Source organism: Physcomitrium patens, chromosome 21 (assembly GCF_059467195.1).
Source record: "Physcomitrium patens ecotype Gransden chromosome 21, ASM5946719v1, whole genome shotgun sequence".
Taxonomy (NCBI): Eukaryota; Viridiplantae; Streptophyta; class Bryopsida; order Funariales; family Funariaceae; genus Physcomitrium; species Physcomitrium patens.
Window position 1 is genome coordinate 7,668,139 of NC_143430.1, and position 23,998 is coordinate 7,692,136.

At 32.3% G+C, this 23,998-nt stretch overlaps 2 protein-coding genes across 13 annotated transcripts; both read left to right on the forward strand.

The window, feature by feature from the left end:
• Positions 1–12,133: 12,133 nt before the first annotated feature.
• LOC141044697 (uncharacterized) lies at positions 12,134–14,796 on the forward strand. Of its 11 annotated transcripts, none has more exons than XR_016499893.1 (4): positions 12,134–12,470; positions 12,672–13,284; positions 13,461–13,520; positions 13,758–14,796. XR_016499893.1 is itself a non-coding variant. In XM_090245904.1 (3 exons), exons 1-3 carry the CDS (start codon positions 13,150–13,152, stop codon positions 13,878–13,880), a joined length of 177 nt encoding a protein of 58 aa, XP_090102030.1. In that variant the 5' UTR covers positions 12,830–13,149; the 3' UTR covers positions 13,881–14,796. The 11 variants fall into 11 exon arrangements, 5 of the variants coding, with proteins under 5 accessions (XP_090102030.1, XP_090102026.1, XP_090102027.1 ...); XR_016499895.1 differs by having other exon boundaries at positions 13,805–14,796; XR_012216360.2 differs by having other exon boundaries at positions 12,672–13,275.
• Positions 14,797–16,920: 2,124 nt separating this feature from the next.
• On the forward strand, positions 16,921–19,753 carry LOC112274339 (uncharacterized). Of its 2 annotated transcripts, XR_002967395.3 has the most exons (3): positions 16,921–17,682; positions 17,952–18,224; positions 19,085–19,753. XR_002967395.3 is itself a non-coding variant. In XM_024503755.3 (2 exons), the coding sequence occupies exons 1-2, from the start codon at positions 16,954–16,956 to the stop codon at positions 18,168–18,170; spliced, it is 948 nt and encodes a 315-aa protein (XP_024359523.1). In that variant the 5' UTR covers positions 16,921–16,953; the 3' UTR covers positions 18,171–19,076. The 2 variants fall into 2 exon arrangements, 1 of the variants encoding a protein (XP_024359523.1); XM_024503755.3 differs by lacking the exon at positions 19,085–19,753 and having other exon boundaries at positions 17,952–19,076.
• The last annotated feature ends 4,245 nt before the right edge of the window (positions 19,754–23,998 follow it).

Sequence of the window (23,998 nt, forward strand, 5' to 3'; positions counted from 1 at the left end):
TACATTTAGAATTATAAGATATGTAAATTAATTTAGTACATTTCAAACATCTTATTGACTAAAAGGAAGACTTGTTGTTGTTAACAAGGATTTTGCTCACTTTATGAAAAACCTAAGTATATTGTTCAACTTTATCCAAAAAAGTGATACAACTACAAAATAAGGGATATGATCCTTAAAAAAGATAATATATATAAAAATATTTTATTTAGCTATAATAGACACCATGTGACTAAAATCTTATATAACATCTAATAAAGATCACATTTTTTCTTTAAAATCTTCTCTTTATTTTAGAATAGTTATTAGTTTAAGATCTAAACATCACAAAGTATTTAGCTTGCTAGATTTAACAACTCCAATTTATTTTTTAGATGAAGTTTTTTTTATAATACATAATATATTGTTAGTAAAAAAAATTAAATTAGTACATGTAAAAGTCATAAAAGGCCATTGTCTTTTATAGATATTACATATAATGTCTTTTCTATAAGAAAAATAACTAATATTTATAAAAGCTTTATAAAATTTAATATCATTTAATCTCTCTTTAATCTAGTTATTTTATATTTATTATAACTAAAAAATTATAATCCTTGAAAAAATAAAATTTCTTTTAATCTTGAATTTGTTTTAGAATATAATTAATTTTTTTATTAATCTAATAGAAAGTTAAAAGTCTAATGCAACCAAACATGTATTTGTAAGTGCAAGAACTTTCTTACATGTTGTAAAAGAAGGATCTCCATAATATAACCTGATATGCTTTAAAAAATGAGAGAAATAATAGATTGCATTTTAAATCAAACATAAATTTTTTTAATATAATGTTATGCCTTTTGTACATACAAATGTACCAATTTCTTTTTAACATGTAATAAATGATTTCTTTTGAGATTTTTTAGATGGTTTTTTTTTGTTAGCTAAATAATATTTTAATTTATTCTAAAAAGATATAAGAATATAAAATTTATATTTTTTATATATTAAAAAAATTTAGAAATATAAGACTATACATCAAAATAAAAAAGTATATATTTCACATAACTCAAGTTGATTTTTTAGAATATGTTATTTTAAATGATGGCTTTATGATAGATTCTTAAAAAATTCAAACTATCATGAATATTTTTTCAAGATGTAGATTTACTTACATGTTTGACTTGTAAAAATAAACTTGAGTCGATTGAAGAAATTGAGGCATCATTTGAAGCTTTGAAGACAAATTTTATTTTTGCACCAACCTTGTATTGTATTGACTTTTTTTAAAGTATTTTTTTATAAAAACAAATGTATCAAACTTTACTTTTAATGTGATATTATGACAAGTAAAAACAAATTACAAATTCCACCTTGTTTTTCTTCATTAGAGAAATTTTATAAAAATAAAGTTCAATTATAAGATCTTTGACAAAGAATTTTTTGCAATTGTGGATTCATTTTAAGAATGGTGCTATTATTGATAAGGTGCTTCATGTCTAATGATTGTTTATACAAATCACAAGAACCTCAAATACTTTATATCAATACATATTTTAAATTATAATCAAGCATGTTTGAGCATATTTTTATCAAGATATTAATTCAATTTCACATATTATCTACAAAAACAACAAGGTTTGTTTATTTTTCTTTCTCGATATTTTTATCTTTTGCAATAAGAAAGATATATTACTTTTGATTAACAAAGATTGATTCTCTTGAAGCTAGAGCATTTTCATCTTCAAACAATAAAATCAACTATAACTATTAATTTAATTTACCTTAAGCAAGCTCAATCAAATATATCTTTTGTTCCTATTGTTTATGATATCAAAAATATTTTTTTAAAATCTTATAGTATCTCTAAGTTTGAATTGAAGAATAATCTATTCTTTTTTAAGGGATGCTCATATGTTCTAGAAGGTGAAGCATGACTATGTGCTCTTCAAGCTCATTATAACTTTTCAACCACAAGACATTTTGGATACAATAAGACTTTGGAATTAATTTCAAGAGATTTTTGGTGACGTCAAATATAAAAGGTAATAAAAGACTATATGCAATCATGTAATATGTGTTCAAGATCGAAAACTCCTCATCAACAACCTTACGGACTTTTACAACCACCACCTATATAAAAACAACCCTCATCTTTTATTCCTATGGATTTTATTATGATTCTTCTAACTTTAAATTTATATGATTTTATATTTGTGATAGTAAATTGTATCACTAAGATGGCATATTTTTTATCATATATAAAATCTATTATAGGTTTAAAAATAAATAATTTGTTTTTGACAATACCTATTGATTTCTTGGATTGCCAACAAATATATATCCAATATATAAATTCAATTTATATCAAGAATTTGATTTTTTTTTTTAAGATATTGAAGGTGGATATAAAATTATCTTTGGTTTTTTACCTATTAATTAATGGAAAAATAAAATAAGTAAATTAAGTTTATAATATACTATTCTTCTTATCTTTGGAAATAGCCATTTTATTTTTAATATTATATTATATTTAGAATAAATATTTATTCTTCTTGAGTTACATAAGAGTGTTTTAAGATTTTTCTTATTTTGATTCATGTCATTGATAATTTAAGAAGAGTCATTGTTCTTGTATTATTTAAAAAGTGAGTAGATTACTCTACTCTTATTATTGTATTTTCAAAGTTACAAACTTCTTCTTTTTAAATAAATACTTTAGTTTTTTAATATTATTTTTTTTAAAAAAAATTATCAACTTTTTTTATAAAAAATTTCATTTGATATTAGAAGTTATGGATTCTTTCTTCTAATTTCATTTATGGATTCACTAAGTTGTTTGAAATAGAAAAAAAAATCATAGATGATATACTTAGTGGGAGTGAGAATATATTTGCAACTATCACAAATTATTATAAGCTTGTCAATACTCTTAGGTTAGAAATTTCATGTATTATCAATATCAACTATAGAAGTACTATTTTTACATCTATAAAAGAAGTTTAGATTCTATATCAATAAGTTATGTAGTTGAAAGAAGCATGTAGATCAGCCTCATAAATAAATTCAAAAAGTCTTACTTCTATAAGTACCAAGGATGTAAGAATTAGTATGCTGAAGAAGTTTGATAGAATAAGATCAAAATTTTGAGGATTTTTACAACATGTTAAGGTCTACTTAAGATTGCATCTTTTCTAATATCTCAATGAATTTACTCAATTTGGATTTATAATGTCAAGGATATGAACTAAAAGATGATGTATAAATCAATGAAATCTATATTAAAGAAAGAGTAATAAAATAGAAATAGAGAAGTATATATATTAAAAAGAAATTAAAATGGCTTATTACAAAAAGACAAGAAAACTTGAGACTCTTGAAACTAGAATACAAGCAAGAAAAGAGTTGACAAGAGTGAAGAGGGCTTTATTCTTGTCTCTATATATACTATCTAACTAGGGGTTATGTGGCAATATTTTATAGGACCTCTAATATATGTTGACTTTATAAATTACATGCCTTGACTTATAAGGTAAGTTTTTCTATGTGTGGGCCTTATAGTTAGCTTGGTCTTCAAGCTAATAACATGTGTGGCACATGGCCAACTTGTAGACCACGTTTCTAACCCAAAAAGTCAATTAAAGATACCTATAAAGTCAAAGCAACATCTATGAAGCGTCTAAGAAGCTTTCATAGAAGATACTATAGAATTAACTTGCTTTTATCTACTTCTATTTACTTCTACCTATTTATATATGTAATTACTGGCTTACATGCATATGTCCATCACATTACCCCCCTTCTAGGGATGAGTTCCACAAGGAGCAGTCATCATATGTTGAGAAAATCTATGATGCGACGAATTGTATTTGCCACATACTCAGATCTATGTTTTCTTCAAAGATGGTCGATAGTGCCTCTCAACCATCGATAGTGTCCCATACTATGGCGAAAAGACTACCATGTTATCTGATCATTGTTGAGGCCTTCATAACTTTCTTCAAATAAAATATTTAGAACACTATCAAGAATTGTTCTTGCCTCTAATAAAATTACCAAAAATTGGGAGTCTCTTCCAAGGTCGTGATACCAAACGCGTTGTATCTTGCCATCTATTTGAGAAAAAACATGTTGTTCTTAAGGATCTTCATCTCAATTGTATCGTCTTGAAGGTTGTGACAATCACAATGTCTCATCCGATAAGTCAGTAAATGAAGGCTCTTCAGTCGAATCCACTGGTTGTTGGTTCTCCATCTTCTTAGTGTCACAACTACAAAGAAGCTACAAACAAAAATTGAAAGTAGAATATTATCTTGTCTAGATCTTGTTTTTTTTATATGGAATATTTTCATATTGGTTTTGATGGATGTCATTGATGAAAAGCCACCACCGCCTTTGCTGCATTTGCAAGATTTTTTACAGGCTCTCATGTGCATTCAGTAATATCATATCCGCACCAATAGATAAGATATTTCAATTTGTTTTAGCATCACCTTGAATCTAAGACTTCTTCTACTTCAAACTCTTCATTATTGTCTACTTCTATAGGAGGAGGTGGAGCTTGTCTTCTTCTTGATATATCCATTGTCTTGTATGATTCAAGAAGAGACACGTGGAATATTAAATAGATTTTTATTAACTCCGATAGGTGTAAACGATATGCAATTGAATTGATTTGTACAGAAATAGGAAATGATCAAAGTCTACAATAGTCCAACTTGTCATAAAGACGAGTGGTCTTGATATTGCGATGAAGTAACCATACCTTGTCACCCATGTGGAATGGTGGTTGTTCCTTTCGATAGACATTTGCATTGATATTTTGTTATTCTTGAGCTTTCATTGTTCAATGATTTGTCAAATCTTTCATCACAAGATTATCAGCTTTTGAAAAGTCAAAAGTATCAAGTCGTGGATGATAACCATAATTAATAAAAAAAGGTGTTTGTTTTGTAGAAGAATGTATCATATTATTATAAGCAAACTCTACCAATGGCAAAAGAGTTGTTTAATCATCTTGTTGATAGTTGATGGTACATCTTAAATACTGCTCCAAAATTTGATTAACACGCTCTGTTTGTCCATCAATTTGAGGATAGAATACTGAAGATAGTTTTATATCTATTTTTAGAATCTTAAAAAGAGTCCACCAAAATCTTGATACAAATTGAATTCTCCTATCCAATATAATATCTTTGGATAATCCATGATAGCAATAGATGTTGTCAAGAAAGAATTTAGCTATTTCTTCACATATCATAGATTTTTTATATACTATAAAATGTGCCGTGTTGATAAAATGATCTACTATCATGAATATAGAGTCATAAGAACCTGAGATTGGAAGATCCGTGATGAAATTTATAGAAACAGAAGACCATGGTTGTTTTGAAATAGTTAATAGTTGAAGAAGTCCGTAAGATCAATGACGAGGAATTTTTGATCTTGAACAAATGTTGCATGACTGAACAAAGTCTTTCACACCCTTCCACATTTGCGGCCACCAAAAATCTCTAGATATAAGCTTTAAAGTCTTGTTGTATCCAAAATGTCATACTGCTGGAAAGTCGTGACGTGCTTGAAGAACACGTAATCATGCTTCTCTTTTTGGAACATATAATCGACCTCAAAAATAGAATAGGTTGTTTTTTAACTCAAGCTTAGAAGTATCTTGGAACTTAGAAGAAGGATTCTTGATATTGTGAATAAGAAGATCAAAAGACATACTTGATTAGATTTGTTTTGCAAGGGTCGAAATAACAGTCAACGTTGATTTAATTACTCGAAGATGAAAATGCACTGGCTTTAAGAGAATTATTCTTTGTTGATCAAAAGATGCATCTCTTTCTTTTGGTACAAGATAAGAATGTCTAGAAAGGATGTTTGACAAATCTTGTTGTTTTTTGGGTCAATATGTGATCTTAAAATCAAATCTTGATAAGGACATGCTCCAGTGGACTTGGCGACAATTTAAAACACGTGCTGACATTAAGTACTCAAGACTCTTGTAATCCATATATATGGTGATTGGATTAGAAGTGCCTTCTAGATGATGACGTCATTCTTGAAATGAATCTACGGATACAAGAAGCTCTTTGTCATGGATTTCATAGTTAATCTCGGCTACTGAAATTTTTTTGGAATAAAAAGCTATTAGGTGAAGTTTATCATTTGCTCCCATTTGTGATAATACAACACTCAAAGAAAAGTTTGATGCATCTATTTCCATAAAATTGCCTTAGAAAAGTTCATGCGATATAAGATTGATGAAAAAATAAAACCTGACTTCAAAATTTCAAAAGATGCTTCAGCTTCTTTACTCCACTCAAGTTTGTCTTTGCAAGTCAAATGTATAAGTGGAGCTGTAACTCGAGAGAAGTCTTTGATGAAGATCCGATAATAGTTAGCAAAGCCCAAAAAGCATTAGATATTTCTTACCATTTTTGAAATCTTTCAATCCATAATTGTTTGAACTTTCTTAGGATCCATCATAAGTCCATCATTTAAAATGATGTATCCTAAGAAGTTGACTTGAGTAGTGTAGAATACACACTTTTCTATCTTGGCATAGAATCCCGCATCTCCTAATTTTTGTAACACATGATGAACATGAAGTTCATATTCATCTATGTTCTTAGAATATATTAAGATGTTGTCTAGGTAATAGACAACAAAATCGTCTAAAAATTCTTGAAAAACATCATTCATTAGATGTTGAAAAGTTGTCGGTGCATTTATAAGTCCAAAAGGCATAACATTGTATTTAAAATGTCCATACGTAGTTTGAAACACAATCCTCCATTAAATCCTTCTTTAATACATACTAGATTATATGCTCTTCGTAAATCTATTTTTGTATAGATCTTAGCTTGATTCACTTGATCGAGAAGTCCGGATATCAAAAATAGAAGATACCTATTCTTGATGGTGATTTTGTTGAATCCTTGATAATCAACATACATCTACAATGACCTATCTTTCCTCTTCATAAATAAGATTGGAGCTCTTGCAGGTGATTTGGAATGGTGTATAAAATTCTTAGCTAGATTTTCTTCAATATATTCCTTGAGTTCAGCCAATTCATTTTGTGATAAACTATAGATTAGTCCAAATGGTGGTTGTGCTCTTTTTTGAAGGTCAATTGAGTAGTCATAGGGACGATATTCTAGAAGAGAATGCACATTCTTCTTCTCAAATATATCTTGAAATTCTTGATATTGGTCGGAAATGCCACTTAAAGTCTTCACATCATTAGAAACAAGTGTGGCGTAAATGACATAAGGTGATCCTTCTTTTGCAGCATGCAAGAAAGTTCTTGCACCTATGAACATAGGTTTAATTGTATTAGACTTATGACTTTCTACTAGATTAATTTAACTCTTAATTATGCTTTTAGAAAAGTCAAGGGTATGAGAAATCCAATCTATCCAAAGATTATATTTTTCTAACCATGATAAACCTAAAATGATTGGATTAGAGGGAGATCTAATTATATTAAAGATTACGCAACTACTATGACCATTTATTACTACATCTATAGGAAGTTTTTCATGAATAACATCTCCAAAAGACAACGAACGACCATCTTTGACTTCTACATGAACAGGTTTGATTTTGTACTAATGGCATTTTATGACTTTTAACAAATTTTATATCTAAGAAAGAAGCTAAGGCTCTTCAATCTATTAAGACGAAGGCTTTATAATTATTAGGTTCTAAATTTACATATATTATAAAACAAGGAGAGGATTTTGAGGAGAGGATAGGATCTTTATTAGAAATTGTATAAGATTCCAGTCGCACAGTCCCTATTATAGCTAAACAAACTTGTTTTCTGACATACTATCTTCTTTAATAGCCGTACTCTTTATTTTATGGTTGCGTCTTTTCTTTGGGCAATATTGAGTAGTGTGTTTAGGTTCTCTACAATATAAGCACAATCCTTCCTAATGTTGATGAGTCTTTTCTTGCTCAGTAATAGGTTTGAACATACCGCATTAATTTGCATATCCTCTATAGGAAGAGATGAAACTTGTTTTCTTCTTGATATATCCATTGTCTTGTATGGTTCAAGGAGAGACATATAAAATACTAGATGGATTTTTATTGACTCTCATAGGTATAAATGATATGCAACTAGATTGATTTGTGCAGAAATAGAAAATGGTCCAAGCTTTTGATAGTCCAACTTGTCACAAAGACGAGTGGTTTTGATATTGTGACAAAGTAACCATATCTTGTCATCTATGTAGAATGGTGGTTGTTCCTTTCGATAGACATCCGCATTGATGTTTTATTATTTTTGAGATTCTTTTAATTGTGCTTTCATTGTGTATGTAGCTCTGACAAATAGTTTGTCAAATTTTTTGCCGTAGGATTATCAACTTTTGAAAAGTTAAAAGTAACAAGTCGTCGATGATAACCATAATTGACTGAAGAAGTCCGTAAGTATCAAGTCATCGATGATAATCGTAAAATCAATGACGAAGAGTTTTTGATCTTGAACAAATATCACAAGATTGTACAAAATCTTTGACCGCCATCCACTTTTGGGGCCACAAAAAATCCTTGGATATTAGTTCCAAAGTTTTATTGTACCCAAAATATCCTGCTACTCGAAAGTCATGACGATCTTGAAAAATACGTAATCGAGCTTCACCTTCTGGAACATATAAGCATCCCTTAAAATATAGTAGATTGTTTTTGAATTCAAACTTCGAAGTATCATGAGACTTTGATGGGTTTTCCTTAATATCATGAATAAGAGGATGAGAAGAAATACTTGACTGAATTTGCTTAATGAAAGTTGAATCAATAGTTAGGGTTGATTTCATTACTCGAAGACGAAAATGCTCTCGCTTCAAGAGAATTTTCCGTTGCTGATGAAAAATAGCATCTCCTTCCTTTGGTGCAAGGTAAGATCATCTAGAGAGTACATTTGACAAACCTTGTTATTTTTCTAGTCAATAAGTCACCTTGAATTCGAATCTTGATAAAGACATAGTCCAACGGGTTTGGCGACGATTCAAAACATGTGCTGACATAAAATATTTGAGGATCTTGTGATCCGTATATACAGTGATAGATCATAGTTAGATAATATATATAGAGGGAAGAGTGAAGCAATCTTCACTTTATTAAATTCTTTCATACTTCTACTCTAGTTTTAAGAATTTCTAATTTTTTTTATCTTTTCACAATAGTCATTCTAATTTTTTCTTATATATATATATATATATATATATATATATATATATATATATTATCAACTTTCTTTGAAAAGCATCTCACTTATTTATTCAAATTTATTAATATTTATCCTTGATAAATTCTTAATAATTAATAAAACTATTAAAAATAGATATTATATTTAATAGAATAAAAAAATAATATATTTGAATATAATATAAAGGCATCAATAATGATCAAATGATTGAATGAGCTTTTATCTGAAAATAGAATATTATTGATGGTTAAAAGGACTTATAAATTACACTTGTGTGGAACAAAGTTCAAAATTTGTTCTTAATACCATTCAATAGATCTTGGACTTTATGAATTTATGAAATAATGAAATAATTCTATGTTAAATTTATTATTTATAAAAAGAAATAATATAATAAATATCTATATTTATTAATATATTTACTCAAATAAGTATCAATAGATAGAAGTAAGTATAAAAAGATTAAATTATTGTACACATAAAAACTTGTCCTACAAATTAAAAATATGTTCCATAAGTTGGACATCTGTTATATAGCATGTAGAATAGTGTCATATAATTCTTTAGTAAATAGTCTTCTTCATTCTTATCCATACATTTCTTATATTATATCTTGCTTCAAGACTTCTTAGTCTTTTTGCATTGGATAGTAGTCATTTCAATTTTAATTCTATAACTATCTTTTAATTGTTTATTTTTTCATTTTTAGTAATATAAGAGTTTATTCTTATTTTTTAGAATTTTGTTGTAATTCATGTCTTTAGCATGTAGTCCTTAAAAAGCTTATATAAGATCTTTTTGATAGCTAGTAATATGGAAGTAAAATTGAATCTATCTTTAATATTATTAATGTCTTTTTTATACTTGAATCTTATTTCAAGGCTCTTTAGTTCTTTTATAGTTAGCAATAGCCATTATATATCCTATTCTATTTTATTTATATTCTTTCTTTGTTTATTTTCTTCATTTAAATGATTTAAGAATATATTTTCTTTTCAAATTTAAATTATAGATTTTTTTATTTTTGACATATAAATTACAAAACTACAATTGTATAAATTTTATTTCTTATAAATATCATAATCAAAATATATATTGTATTTTAAATTATAAAGATATTTTAAAATATATATATATATTTAGAAGCATCTACTTACTTTATATTATCTCTAAATCTTAAAGATTAAAATTCTTTTACAATCACTACTAATTGTTTAAAATTACATTAGATTTTTTACATAGTATCTTTAAATACTTTAATAGGAATTTAAAAAATATTCTATAAATTATTTTATTTTTGTAAATATATATTTTTAATGAATCTATAAAAATAATTGATAAAAATATAAATATAAATAAATAAATAAAATATAATAAAGTACCTTTATACATTCAAAATTATCCTAAAGAAATTTATAATATGGATTATTTTGAATAATAGTAATATCATTTTTAGATTTTATTAAAAAATATGCCAAAAAATTATAAATTATTCTTAATATAGATATAAGATTAAGTATTAATCTTTTAAAAAAATCATTACATATTTGCTATAGTATAAAACTAGAAAAAAAATTAAATTGACCTAGATAATTCTTAAAACAATCTACCTTTCTTCTAGCTATCATGTATCAATTCATATATACTTCATCTATTGCACAAAGATCATCTTTGAATTATAATAAATTAGTTTTCAATATCTATCAAATACTTCTAAAGTTAATCTTAAATTAAAAAATTGGAGTCATTATATTTTAACTTTAGGATCATTTAAAATATCCACAAAGTCCTTGGCTGCTTGTCAACATTTATAAAAGAAGAAAAGATGTAAAGTGAGAAAATGTAATCTACTTTGGATTAATGAAGAATATATGACATGGTACAAAATACTAAAAGCAAAAGTGGATTGTTTTAATATCCTTCAAAATTTGGAATTGAAAATTTACATGACATATTTGAATCCTCATCATCTTTTAAAGTACTTATTACAACAAACTATAGAACAATTGAAAAACATATTCAAATTTTTATTATCAACACAATTATAAACCAAATTATATATGTTAATCAAATTATGCATTGAAAAATGGAGGTTGTTCTTTTAAATATAAGGTTTATTTCAAGTATTATACAACATTGTTTATAAAAAAAATCTTCTTGAAAATAATTCATAAATTTGTCTTAATTATAGCAAAGCCAACCACTACCTACAAAATTGCAAATTTTTTTTTTGTGAATATGTAAATGGACTTATTTACAATAAATTATAAGCTTATATATATATATATATATATATATAGATACATACATCAACTTATATAACTAAATGATATTTTCTATTAAAAGAATAGTTATTGCATTAAATTTTAATTGTAGTTTTTTCTTAAAATTTTAAATTTTTTTTTCAATAATAAGATTAGTTGTTTTTCTTATTGCCCTCCAACCATCACTAGAATCCATTTTAAAACAAAATGAAAGATATGAAGAGTCGACCTTGATAACTTCAAAATCAAGGTTATATATTGTCTTAGCATTGGAATAAGAATCCTAAGATTGAAATATACACATTCTTATTGTTGTGCAAAATGGAGGAAAAAAATTAAATAAATAAATTACATTGTCTCTTCAAAATTTAGGTTTAATAACAAATTAAACAAACCATTGATTACTTTTCCAACAAAAGGTCTTTCTTCCACATAATACACATATAACTTGCAAGGTAATGTATCTGTGTAGTACCAAAAATAGTTGTTTCTTGTGTTCATGCTAATCAAAAAGCCAGCCTAACTGCTTGCGAAACCTGTAAGCATATTGTCTCTCAGTTATGCATTGTTGAAATGTGCCAAATATAGCCTCCAATAAGTACTAAACACTATTGCCCTAAAATATTCCTCATGAAGTTCTAACTTGTCTCCAAACAAACTATTGTCTAGTTCTCCTTCGGATTGGGTCTGAAGTGTGCTTCACCAATCCTACCCTTATTCAATCTGCGTATTAGTTCGACATTGCTACCCTCACCCTACACACGAACTCATCGTGTGCTGCAATGTCCTGCGCTCTGTGGGGCAGTGCACGGCTGTTGATGCCTTGCGTGTTCGCTCTGTATGTGCTGGAACTCCGCATTGAAAGAGTGCTCGAGGGCGTCGCCTGCATTCCTTGCATCACGTTGCCATCTCTAAACCGCATCCTCTGCCACGGTTGCATTACAAAACAGTCACGACCTGGCACCGTCTCTTCGCCGAAGCGCCCTCACCCCAAACACGCGGTACCCACCTCACGACCCTGTCATCTGGCGGTTTCGGCGCCGACCCTGTAATCGATGGTCCGACGAATCCATCCTGGATAGTCTTGAATTGTCGGATTCCTCCAAGCCACGATGTCACCATTTCAACAGGTCTAGTTGACCTTCCTTCCAAGCTGAGGGAGGATGACAAGTAAATGGGTAATATTAATAGAGTGTGAACAGTTGCCCTGCAGGTGCGATGCCGATTCTGTGGAAATGCTCAACACGGGCGGCTAGCATGGCGCCGGCTGCCTGGTGAACGTGGCTGTCCTTGATCTCTTGAGTCCATCCATCGGTGATTAGGGTCTCAAGGCATCCTTCAACTCTGGTTGTGGAATCATTGTCTCATTGGATGGACGGTGTTGCTCCTTCGCATTGAGGTCTTGGCAGAATCGTGCAAGCGTAGTGATGTGCAGGTTGCAAGGGTGTAGGAGTGGAGGACCCGTGACGCAACGAGAGCTCCGGCAGCGAACCGACCGTAGGCACCGCGGCTAGCTAGTTTCTGCCTGAGCGAGGCGGAGGCAACAGAGGTGGCGTCGCGAAGATTTTGAGCTAGAGGAGTGGTGTTCGACAGGCGTGGTTCCGAGCTTCGGCATCTGGAAGCCGGGTGTTTGCAGATTAGAGCGCCGGTGGTGAGATCCAGCTGACCCAACAGGCGGTGATGCAAAACGACTTGCCCGTGCATACCGGCGGTTCTGCAAGGTGGGGGGAGGTGGAAATTCTGACGAGTTCAAAGACTAAGGAACTGGCCATAGTGTGGCGAGGTACAAGGAGGAGTTGAACAGTGGTCGGTATTGTAAGAATCGTGATTTCGAACGATATTTTCTAAGTTATAGGAATTTTTTTATTGTCTTCTCGGGCGTGGTTTACACAGCTGTGGCGAAGGCGTCTCTGCTGAAGTGCCAGAACTGGTGGACTTCGCTTCCGTTGTCCTTGTTTTCCTCGCTTGTGACCATAGCCACTGTTTTACAGAACTTTGCAAATTTGTGGGCGCTGGAAGCTACGATTGCAAGTGAAAAGGGTTCCGTCACGGTACTTCATTCTCCAACCTAATATTAAGATGCGCATGTTAGATTGACAGAAATGATGCGTGAGGCTCAGAGGGCGTTGAAACGGCCATTGAAGGAAGACGGTTTCACCGGCCCCAATTATGGATGTGTGAAAGTTGCCATGGAAGAATCTGCACTGCTTTCACGAAAGCCTGACGCTGATGGATTTGCTGAGATGTCAGAATTGCTGAGTATGTTCGGATTGCACTTGTGCGTACAGGTATCGAAGGTGAAGATTAACAGTGTGAAACTGAGGGTTGAGCGCAGATTTACCAATTTCGTCAAACACGCCAGAGATGGTCCGGAAGCCGTGATCTTCAAACCAGCGGTAGCTGTCCAGTAGTTTAGGTTTGTCGTCATTATTGTGTTGCTGGGTTCTTCCGCCATTTTTATAGTGTCCGCTGGAAGATTCTCTGCGTAAGAGGCCCTGCAGCATATCCAAGGGAACTCGGAGATATACCAGCTACGGAAAGTGCCCGGCATTGGATCCTGGTAATGCCAGTGAGCACTTTCCTCTCCATTCACCCAAGTGCAACACTTCCAGATCTTTAGAGGTGGGTTTGTAGGGAAGTGTATGAGTTAGGTTGATGTCCTGGCTGTAGATCATATTAGTGCTTGTTGCGATCTTGTGAGGGTTAATTTTACGCAGTAAGTTGTGACCATGGGCTCCACCGAGATCATCAATAAGACCAGCCAGTCAGTGACTCTCAAGGTTGGCAACAACTCCGTGTTTACGGATTTGAGCGTGTTGAGGCCGGGCGATTCATACAAAGTTTACGTTGATCCAAATGCCACGTACCAAGAGTATTATATGGGCAAGGACCGCACCGGCGGAGTACTATTAATAAGCTCCGATGACTGTATTGACAACAAGTCTATCACGATCGTGGAAGAGGCAAACGGCAGCTACACTCTTCAGAAGCAGTCCAGGGCATCGAATGCTAATAGAAGTGGTTCACCAGCGGTGTCAGCTGCTGACTCCAACAGCAGTAGGTCAGTCGGCAAGTCTTCCAGATTGTCGGGTCTCTTCAAAATTTTTAGTTTCAGGCAGTAACAATATTGTGTGTGGGAACGGATTGCCGAATGCCTCGACGTTGCTCAGGTTGCGGGGTAGCTCTGCAATCACTTACAAGGTCTGGGTTCCCCGCGCTTGACGGTATCCTCTACCTAGTTTGTTCCCGGTAACATGCTGTGCAGTTTGTCATTACATTCACCGCAGTTAGAAATAAAAGTTATAAACTCAAAAAGCATTAAACTAATGTGTTTTAAATTTTATTTCTTTTTAAAAAATCACAAGATCCAGTAAATTTAATTAAACTACCTATCACATACTCTAATATACTCCCATCAATCCCAAATTATACTTAAAAAAAATCTATAAAATCTAAAATTGACACTTAAGATTTTATATATATATATATATATATATATAATTCCAATTTATTTAAGCAATTGATAAAATCCAAGGACTGCATTGTTATATATTTTATTTAAATATGAGTGTATTCCTGTAATGTATAGGAAATACAATTATGATTTTTTCACAATTATGTCTTTAAAAATCATGTGATATAAAAGAATTTCTCATTATGTCATAAAGAATAATTTAGATAATATGTGATAAGTATGTAATAATTTTTTATTTTTATTTTTATTTTTAAACGAATCCAAGGAAAATTTTAATTAAAAAAAAATTAGGTTTAAATGTTACTTTTCTTTAAAATATGATGAAAAAAGCTTTCAATTATGTGTATGGATTTCTTAAACAAAAAATTAACTAAAACATATTAAAAGGTTTGCAACATTCTATTGCAATCAAGTATTAACATTATTGATACTGTTATTTTGTGTGATGATATAATGAAATTATTATATACTAAATGTAATTTATCAGAAACCAAGTTACAACTTTTTAAAACAAAGTAAAATAAATAGTAACTTGTGGTGTTGTAGAATGAAAAAATAATATAGAATAAAGAAAAAAAAGGGAATACCAAGGATTATGTATCTTTCTGTACAGGTAATTCTCTTATTTTTTATTCAAAAAACATATTTTTTTATTTCTAAAAAACCAATTTTTTTATTAGTGTTTTATGTTTTTCGTTGTTATCATCAACGTGTTAAAATGATAAATAAATCGTCAATCTACTATAAAAGTTTATTTTAGTATCATTATGAAGCTTGCAAATTTGCAAAATTGTTGCAGTATTTTCCGTTTTAATGTCAGTATCTCTATTATTATTTTTTTGTGCAATATTGCAAAAAATCTGATTGATGTATACAATTGATACCAACGCATACGATTTGTGTAATAGAAAACACAATAAATTATATTAAAGGACACATGTTACAAGAGAACTTGCAGCCATCTCGTGTAAAAAGTTGTGCAACATACAGGACAATCTTCAAAAGCAACAAAAACCACCAACTGCATCAAAACAAAGTAGGCACAACTGGCAACTGCAATTGTTACATGTTAGGTGGAAGTGATGGGACAACTGATTCTGCCCATGCTGAAAACCGAGCCTAAGCCAAATCAACAACAAATAGAAGTGGCAAAATGACCAGTCAGCCATGCTCAAGATGAAATATATGGTAACCATAAGTGGTTTAACAACATGCCTTGTCATGTTCACCAAGCACTGCGGCAAAGGTCCAGAACAATCATCCACAAATACCAAGACTATTACGAGCAAAGAGTCCAACATGTGAACCAACACCAATTCTAGAATACAAACAACAACACCAATTCTAGAATACAAACAACAACACCAACACCACAAATCACGCCAAGATCAGAAGAAAATGCCCACATTTCCAAAAACAAAAAGGATATGCCATTGCAGGTGTCGGGGAACAGAATAGTGAGCTGCCAACAGTTGCAAGAATCCAACGCACACTTCAAAATAAACACAATGGAAGCAATTTAGGGCAGTAAAAAGTCGATAAGCAGAGACCGGCATCAAACCAACGGGCAGAAGGTTGAGAGCGTCGTGGCAGGGGCCCCGAGGACCGGATGAATGAGATTCAATCCGATGAAGGAAACCAGTCGGAGTGGGTATCCCCTCCATCAGCACAAGCCGACGAAAACATCTGTAAAATCGCCCACACCATCGTGGGTGCTTCCAGATTGTCGGACTTTCTATGTCATCATTACACCATGACAAACATAACCATTTCTCAAGTTGCCAAACCTCCGACGACCGTGCCCCTACCCCATAGACTTTACAAATGGATACATATGATAGTCTTGTCCTCGAGATGCCAGATTCCGTCGGGAAGGATCCGACGCGGGTGGCGAATGTAGCGCCATCTTTTTCGCAAAGGTGACCATTCTGTATATTTGAAGTGAGTCCATTAGTAGAGTGGCTTTCAAAGCAACTTTCTAGAACGGGTGTTCGCTTAATGTCAGCACAATGGAGAATGGTACTCCTGCGCATGGAGATCTAGGGAGCAATGCGCAGGTGCAGTCACGCCCAGTTTGCAAGAGTGTAGTGGTAGAGGAGGAGCTGCCAGAAAACGGGAGCTCTGGTAACGTGGCTCGCGTGGGCACCGCGACGGTTTTATTCTCGACCGAGCGAAGCGGAGTGGGAGTTGCAGGTTCGTCGGTTTCGAGCCAGGGGAGTGACACTCTTGAGCCGCGGTTCCGAGGTTCGACATCTGAAACCCGGGAGTTTTCAGGTGAGATCCAGCTGACCCAACCAGCGAGGAACCATCACCACGTTAGCGTAGATATCTGTGAACCTGCGGAGGCGGGTGGAGATCCTGACGATGACCCTCAAATTGCACTCAAAATTGCAAACAACTTAGCAGAGTTGAATAGTGGAAGGCATCCTAAGTTGAAGTTGGCGTTCGACGACTGGGAGGAGTCATTCGGTTTGCACCAGAAGCGTCGCGAGTACAAAGAGTCGCGAAGAGATGCGGTTCGGAACGAGATTTACCAAGTTATTGGATTCTATGTAGTCTTTCAGGGCGTAATTTTCACGGCTGTGGCACAGGCGTCTATGCTGAGGTGCCAGAATTGGTGGACTTCATTCCTGTTGTCCTTGTTGACGTCGCTCGTGACCGCAGCAGTTGTTATTCAGAAGGTGACGGATTTCTGGGCGCTGGAGAAAACAATTGCAGATGAAAAGAACGCCATCAAGGTACTTCGTTCTCAAATCTAAACCTAATGTTAGAGTTGGTAGACTACATCGGTAGAATTGATGTGTGAGGCTATGGTTGAGCGGGACTTTGGCAGCTTTGCGAAAGCACTGAAGCGTCTATTGAAGGAAGAAGCTTTCAATGGCCCCAAAGATTGATGTGTAGAAGTTCTATGGGGCAATCTGCACTGCTCCCGCACAAGAATGGCGTTGATGAATTTGCTGAAATGTCAGAATTGCTGAGTTTGATCGGGTTCCAATTTTGTGTGCAGATTTACAAAGAAAGGATCAACAAAGTGAAATTGTGGATTGGGCCCAGTAAATTCAATTTCTCATCACACGCCAGAGACGGAACTCCCAGGACTATTCAAAAATTGGAACTCTCTGTTCGGATATATGGAATTACCGCCTTCGGTGTGTTGGCTGTTTTCTCCGCACTTTTCCTAATTTCCAGCTGGAGGATTCTCTGCATACCAGGGCCTCAAGCATAACCAGGTTAACTCGGAGATAGGCCAGCTATGGAGACTATCCTCCAACGGCTCTAAGTAAGCTTCTTCTCAATTCACAGTTGTGCAATAGTTCCAGATATGTAGAAGTGAGTTTGTAAGAACATAAGTTAGGTTTAGGTCTTGCCTGAAGAACACATCAGTACCTGTTGCGATCTTCTAAGGGGTTAATCCTACCCAGTAAGTTGTGACCATGAGCTCCACCGAAATTAGCAGTAGGACCTCCGAGACACTGAAGCTCAAGGTTGCCACCATCTCGTGCTCACGGATTTGACCGTGTTGGAGCCGGGCGTGTCATACAAAGTTCACGTTGATCCAAATACCACATACCAAGATTATTATACGGGCAAGGACTGCAACGGGGGGCTTCTAATGATAAGCTCCGATGACTGTGTTGACAACAAGTATGTCACAATCATCGAGGATGCGGGCAGCAGCTACACTCCTCCGAAGCGCCCCAGGAGAGCGCATACTAATCCACTGGGTGTAACAGCGGTAGCAGATGTTTCCTCCAGTGACAGTGGGCCAGTCAGCAAGAGTCTGTTGAAGATGATCATTATCCGGCAGTAACTAGGAAGTGTGGCAACGGGTTATTGAATGGGACGCCATAGTTTGGAAGTACAAGTGTCAGTTAGTATAGTTTGTTCCGACATTTAGACCCCGAGTTCCTAGAACCGAAGCCGGACATGATAGCTTCTCTGGAGTCGAGTAATCACAGCGGATTATGTTTCTTCAGCATTCGTTTGTAGACACAGACGACTGTGAGTCAAGCGAAGGGCGCATGCGCTCTCAGTTGAGTCTGAAGTTGTGCGTCCAGGTCTAAACGAATATGAACTTGTATTCACTGTGAATAGTGGTGAACGAAATACATGATAACAGTTTTGGTGTGCACATTGCAGTGTATTGAACATGTTCATCGGGTCTGAACAAAAAGAGATGGTTAACGTAGAGATTCAACACATGGTGCAACAGAGTGTGTGCAAATGGCGGCATGCCGTCGAGTAAGATTTTCTGTGGTGCCCCAGCTCGTGGACACCGGATTTCAATCACCATAACAGCAGGATTGTTTGCAACATGGAAGGAAATTCCGTTCAGATAGACGTCGGAGTGTGTAACTGTGGCTGGTAGAGGTGACTGTGTTCTCAAGCAATCGTTCGGCCTGTTTGCTCCACCTGCACACCAGCAGACAAGACATGGAAATGTGAGCGATTCACCTACTGCGGTCAGTCTTGGGCTGCAGTGTAAGGAGCTCAGAGTAATTTCTCATGCGCACATAGGAGCAAAGAACACAGCTTGCAGAGCAGCGAAACAATGCGGAGAACGCATAATTTGAGATGACGTATTTGTGATTTTGTAGTGAGCAGCCTGGTGGAACTGAAACACAGAAAGGGATTTTGAGCTTGGAAGTGTGGACTTTCACAGCAGTGACGGTGAAGTTCGGAGATAATTGACTGAACTCGCAGGCCTGGATGCTGGTCAGATGGCGGGCTTCAGCATTACTGAGCACCCTACTCTTGATTTTGTTTACTGTTGTGAAGAGTATGTCACGTCTATGTCGTTTTTCCTTCCCCAGTATGCTTTCAGGTTTCGCCTCAAGCCCTCGCTTCGTTCCCGATTTTCTTTGCAGTTCTCATTTTCGGACTGTAGGATTTTATGCGGCACTGTGTGTACCACAGAGGTGGGCAGCGTTCGTCGGCGGGAGGTGTGGAGGTCTTGGTCGGCATTTTGACAGTGTCGTGTGATGAATGTAGTATTTGTTCTTACCTTCTTCGGTTGATTGTTTGCCTAATCATGATGAGGATGAATCACGGGAGCTTGTAATCGGTTTGTTTTCGGTTGATGCCAAGCAGACAGCTGTGCCGTGCAGTTTTGAATATGACTGGTGGACGCAATGTCCTCATAGCAAGGGTTTTGATTTGATGACTCACACCTAGGCCACGTTGGATTCCACATCGCCACCAAAATAGCATCAGAAGGCAACAACTATGGTATCCCAACTTTCACCCCAGAACCTTTCAATTGCCAATACTGCCTTACTGGGAGGCCAACTAGAAAATCGATCCCAACAAATCAACAACAATATTAACTCATTAGAATTAGTTCCTGCAGACATCTGCAATCCCCTTCTAATTCCCTCTATAGCAAGAAATTTGTATTTCCTCTTATTTGTGAATGACTGGCAAAAAAGTGTGGATTTATTTTTGGTGATAAAAGGTCAAGCGAGAAAATTTGTGAATTCAAAAATATGTTGGAGAAACAAATAATCATGACTCCTTTATAATTTGAATTCATTCTTAGAACTATTTATGGCCATATTTGGAGAAAGTCATAAAGAAAAGGTAGTAGAAATCAAACTCTTATCTTTAGAAAAAAAATCATGGTCAATTATTAGATATATTGCTAGACCCCAAAACTTCACTTGCAATGTGGATTGGAATGACAAAATCTTTATCAATCAATTTTGATATAGGTTTAAAAATAATATCAAAGATTTTTTTTATTTCCAATGCCAAAAGTAGAATCTTTGGAATAATTTATTGCTTAGGCCATTACATACAGCAATTGATAATTTAAAAAAGGTCAAGAACAAAGATTTGATTGAAGAGGAATAAGTGAGGTAATGATGGCAACTCTTAAATTTTTAGAAACTTATTCATCAATGCCATAATCAATTCAAATTGATATGATATGTTTTAAACCTCTTATTGAATAAGAAAAGACTTATTGTTGTTAAGAAGGTTTGTACCTACTTTGTAGAGAATCCAAATACACTATTCAACATTGTCTAGAGAAGCAATATAATCACAAAATAAAGAGTATGATTGCCAAAGGAGACAATGAGTTGAAAAACAAGACTTTTTAGTTATAATAGGAATCATGTGGCTGAAATCTTATATAATTCTAAGTAAAGGTCATATTCTTTCCTTAAATCCTTCATCTTGCTTTATAATAGATACGTATTTAGGATAAAAATATCACAAAGTTTTAGTCTTGTTGGATTTAAAAGCTCCAATCTGTTTTATAGACAAAGACTTTGTCAAAAAATAAAATATATCTTTAATTAAGAAAACCAAACTTTTGCATGTAGAAGTATTAAATAATCATTTATTGTCTTTTGAGATGTTATATATGAAACTATTCTTATAGAAATAAAAACTAGAGGTCATATTAGTTGAATAATATTTAATGTGATTAAATCTCCTTTTAATTCAATTATTATAGGATTATTGTGGTTCAAAAGGTATAACTTTCAAATAGATTAGATTTCTTGCAATCTTCATATTTTTCATAGTTTAGTCCAAGATTTTGTTAGGCAAATAGAAACTGATAAGATTGATATATCCAAACTATTATTGATAGATGTAAGAATTTTCATACATATTGCAAAAGAAAGATCAAATTTTGTTATATATGCCACACATATTGTTGATGGAGAAAAGATTTCAAGTAGCATTTTAAGTGTGAGTCCTACCAATACATCTTAATTGATGAATTAGTTAAAAATATAGTTTGAAGCCATTTTATTATATAAATATTAAGGTTGATTTTTTTTTTTTGACTATTTAAGTATTTATTAGAATTTAGAAGTATTTGTAAGTTACAAAAGACTCATTAGAAGAAAAGTTATAAAAATAGAATCTTAATAAGTCTTTGAAGCAATTATCTTAGTTGATTTAGTATTTTTATCTATTATTAAATATTAAAGATTAGTCATTGAAACCAATATCTTCATTGGCTTTTTATCTACATATATTACTTATAAAAATCTTATCAATGTTTAATTAGTAGTTAGAAGAAGTATAAAAAAGAACTTTATGTCTTTTCAATTAATTATATAGATAATAAGATTTTTAGTGGATTTAAATTGATTTTATTATTATAAAATATTACTAAGATAAGAAAATATAATCTTAAAAGAATATTAGTATTAAAAAAATATTATAAGACTTTTTAGGATTTAATTAGAATTTATTTAGAATTATTTAGGAAATTTTAGAGAAGATTTTAAGACTTTGGTAAAATTGAGTTTTACCACCTTGGGAGCCATTATGAAAATATGGAATAAGATTTGAAGGCCATACAAGGTTCTTAGGCTATTTGGGTATTTTTTAAGACCATCAAGAAGTCAAAAATGAAAAATAATGAATTTTACTAGTAAAAATAGGAGGACCAATAGCTAATTTAGTCCTTGTAAAAAGAGAGATGCATAAGTCCCATATGGATTATAGTACCTTGAATAGAGTTAGGAGGATAAGACTAAGGCCTTGTGGCCTCTCTTAACTTTATTCATACTTTTTTTATAAAATATGTAGTGACTAGTGCTATCAATTATAATATTTTAATTGGCCTACACGTATTTATTTTGTTTGGTTTTGGTCTAGATAATTGGACTAAACAAACATCCATCAGACCAAAATGATCTATTGATAATAGAAAGAAGGAATTTATTCATATCAAATTTGTAGTAACTGCTATAATTATATTAGTTGAAACTGTATTTGGTTGTGCATTTGCATCAAACTTACTTTGAAAATTGATTCTATTAGTCAAGACATTAGTATTTATATATAATTTTGTAGAACAAAATAATCCACCATCTTAAAAAGTTCATCTCAAGCAGAGAAAGGATGTATCTCTATTATAAAAAATATATGTAGAACTTTCTAACTAATTCCAAGAAATTGAAACTTTATTAGATATTTTGAAGATATCAATTTATTTATCATTACTTGTCTTTGCTCAACCTATTCATTGGCATCCACCACCTAAAATTATTATCTACATGGAGCTCTTTGTAAGTATTGGTACATATTTGGTGACAATATTAAAAATAATGCTTTTTGTCAGATGGTACATTCAAGAAGATCTTGGGATAAACAACCTTGACATCATATCTAAATGTTGTTAGCTTTATATTCTAAGCAATTAAAAATTTTTGCCATTTTTGGTTGTTTTAGACAACTCTCTCAAGATTTCATCTTAATTAGTAATGAGAATTAGAAGAGAATATGCCATATTAACTTATGAATGATTAAATGGCCTTATCAAGGTTATTCATGTACTAAAGCACATTGTAAGTTGGATGACCTTTGATTTGGCTTATGTACAAATTTGATGCAACTTACAAAATAGTGGTTTACTTATAAAAAATCAACATTATTATATAAATGGAATCATATTTGATTCATCACAAGTTCATAAATATAAATATTTATCAACTTATATAATTAAATAATATTTATACTTAATATAATAGTTAATATAGATTTTATAAAAAAAATATTATAATCATTTTTTATTGTTGATAATTAGACTAATTTCTTATCTTTTTATCCTCCAATCATTTTTAAATTCTATTTGAAAAAAAATTAAAAATATTTATAGTTATATAGAATTAATCATATTATTTTCAATATCAAAGTTTAATACTTTTTTAGCATTGAAATAAGAAATCTAAAATTGAAATATGCCTATTATTATAATTATATAAAAAATAAATAATTAATTAAATAAATAAAATTATTTCTCTAAAATTTAGGTTTAATAAAAAATTAAATAAATAATTGATTATTTTTCTAATAAAATATTTTTCTTCTACATAATACATATATAACTTGTAAGATAATTTATTTGTGTAATGCCATAAATAGTTATTTTTAATATTCATACAAAAAAAAAACTAGCCCAATTTGTTATAAAATCTATAAATATATTATCTCTTAATTATGTATTATTAAAATATTTCAAATATAGCTTTTAATAAATACTAAGCACTTTTGTTCTAAAATATTCTTTATGAAGTTGTACATTGT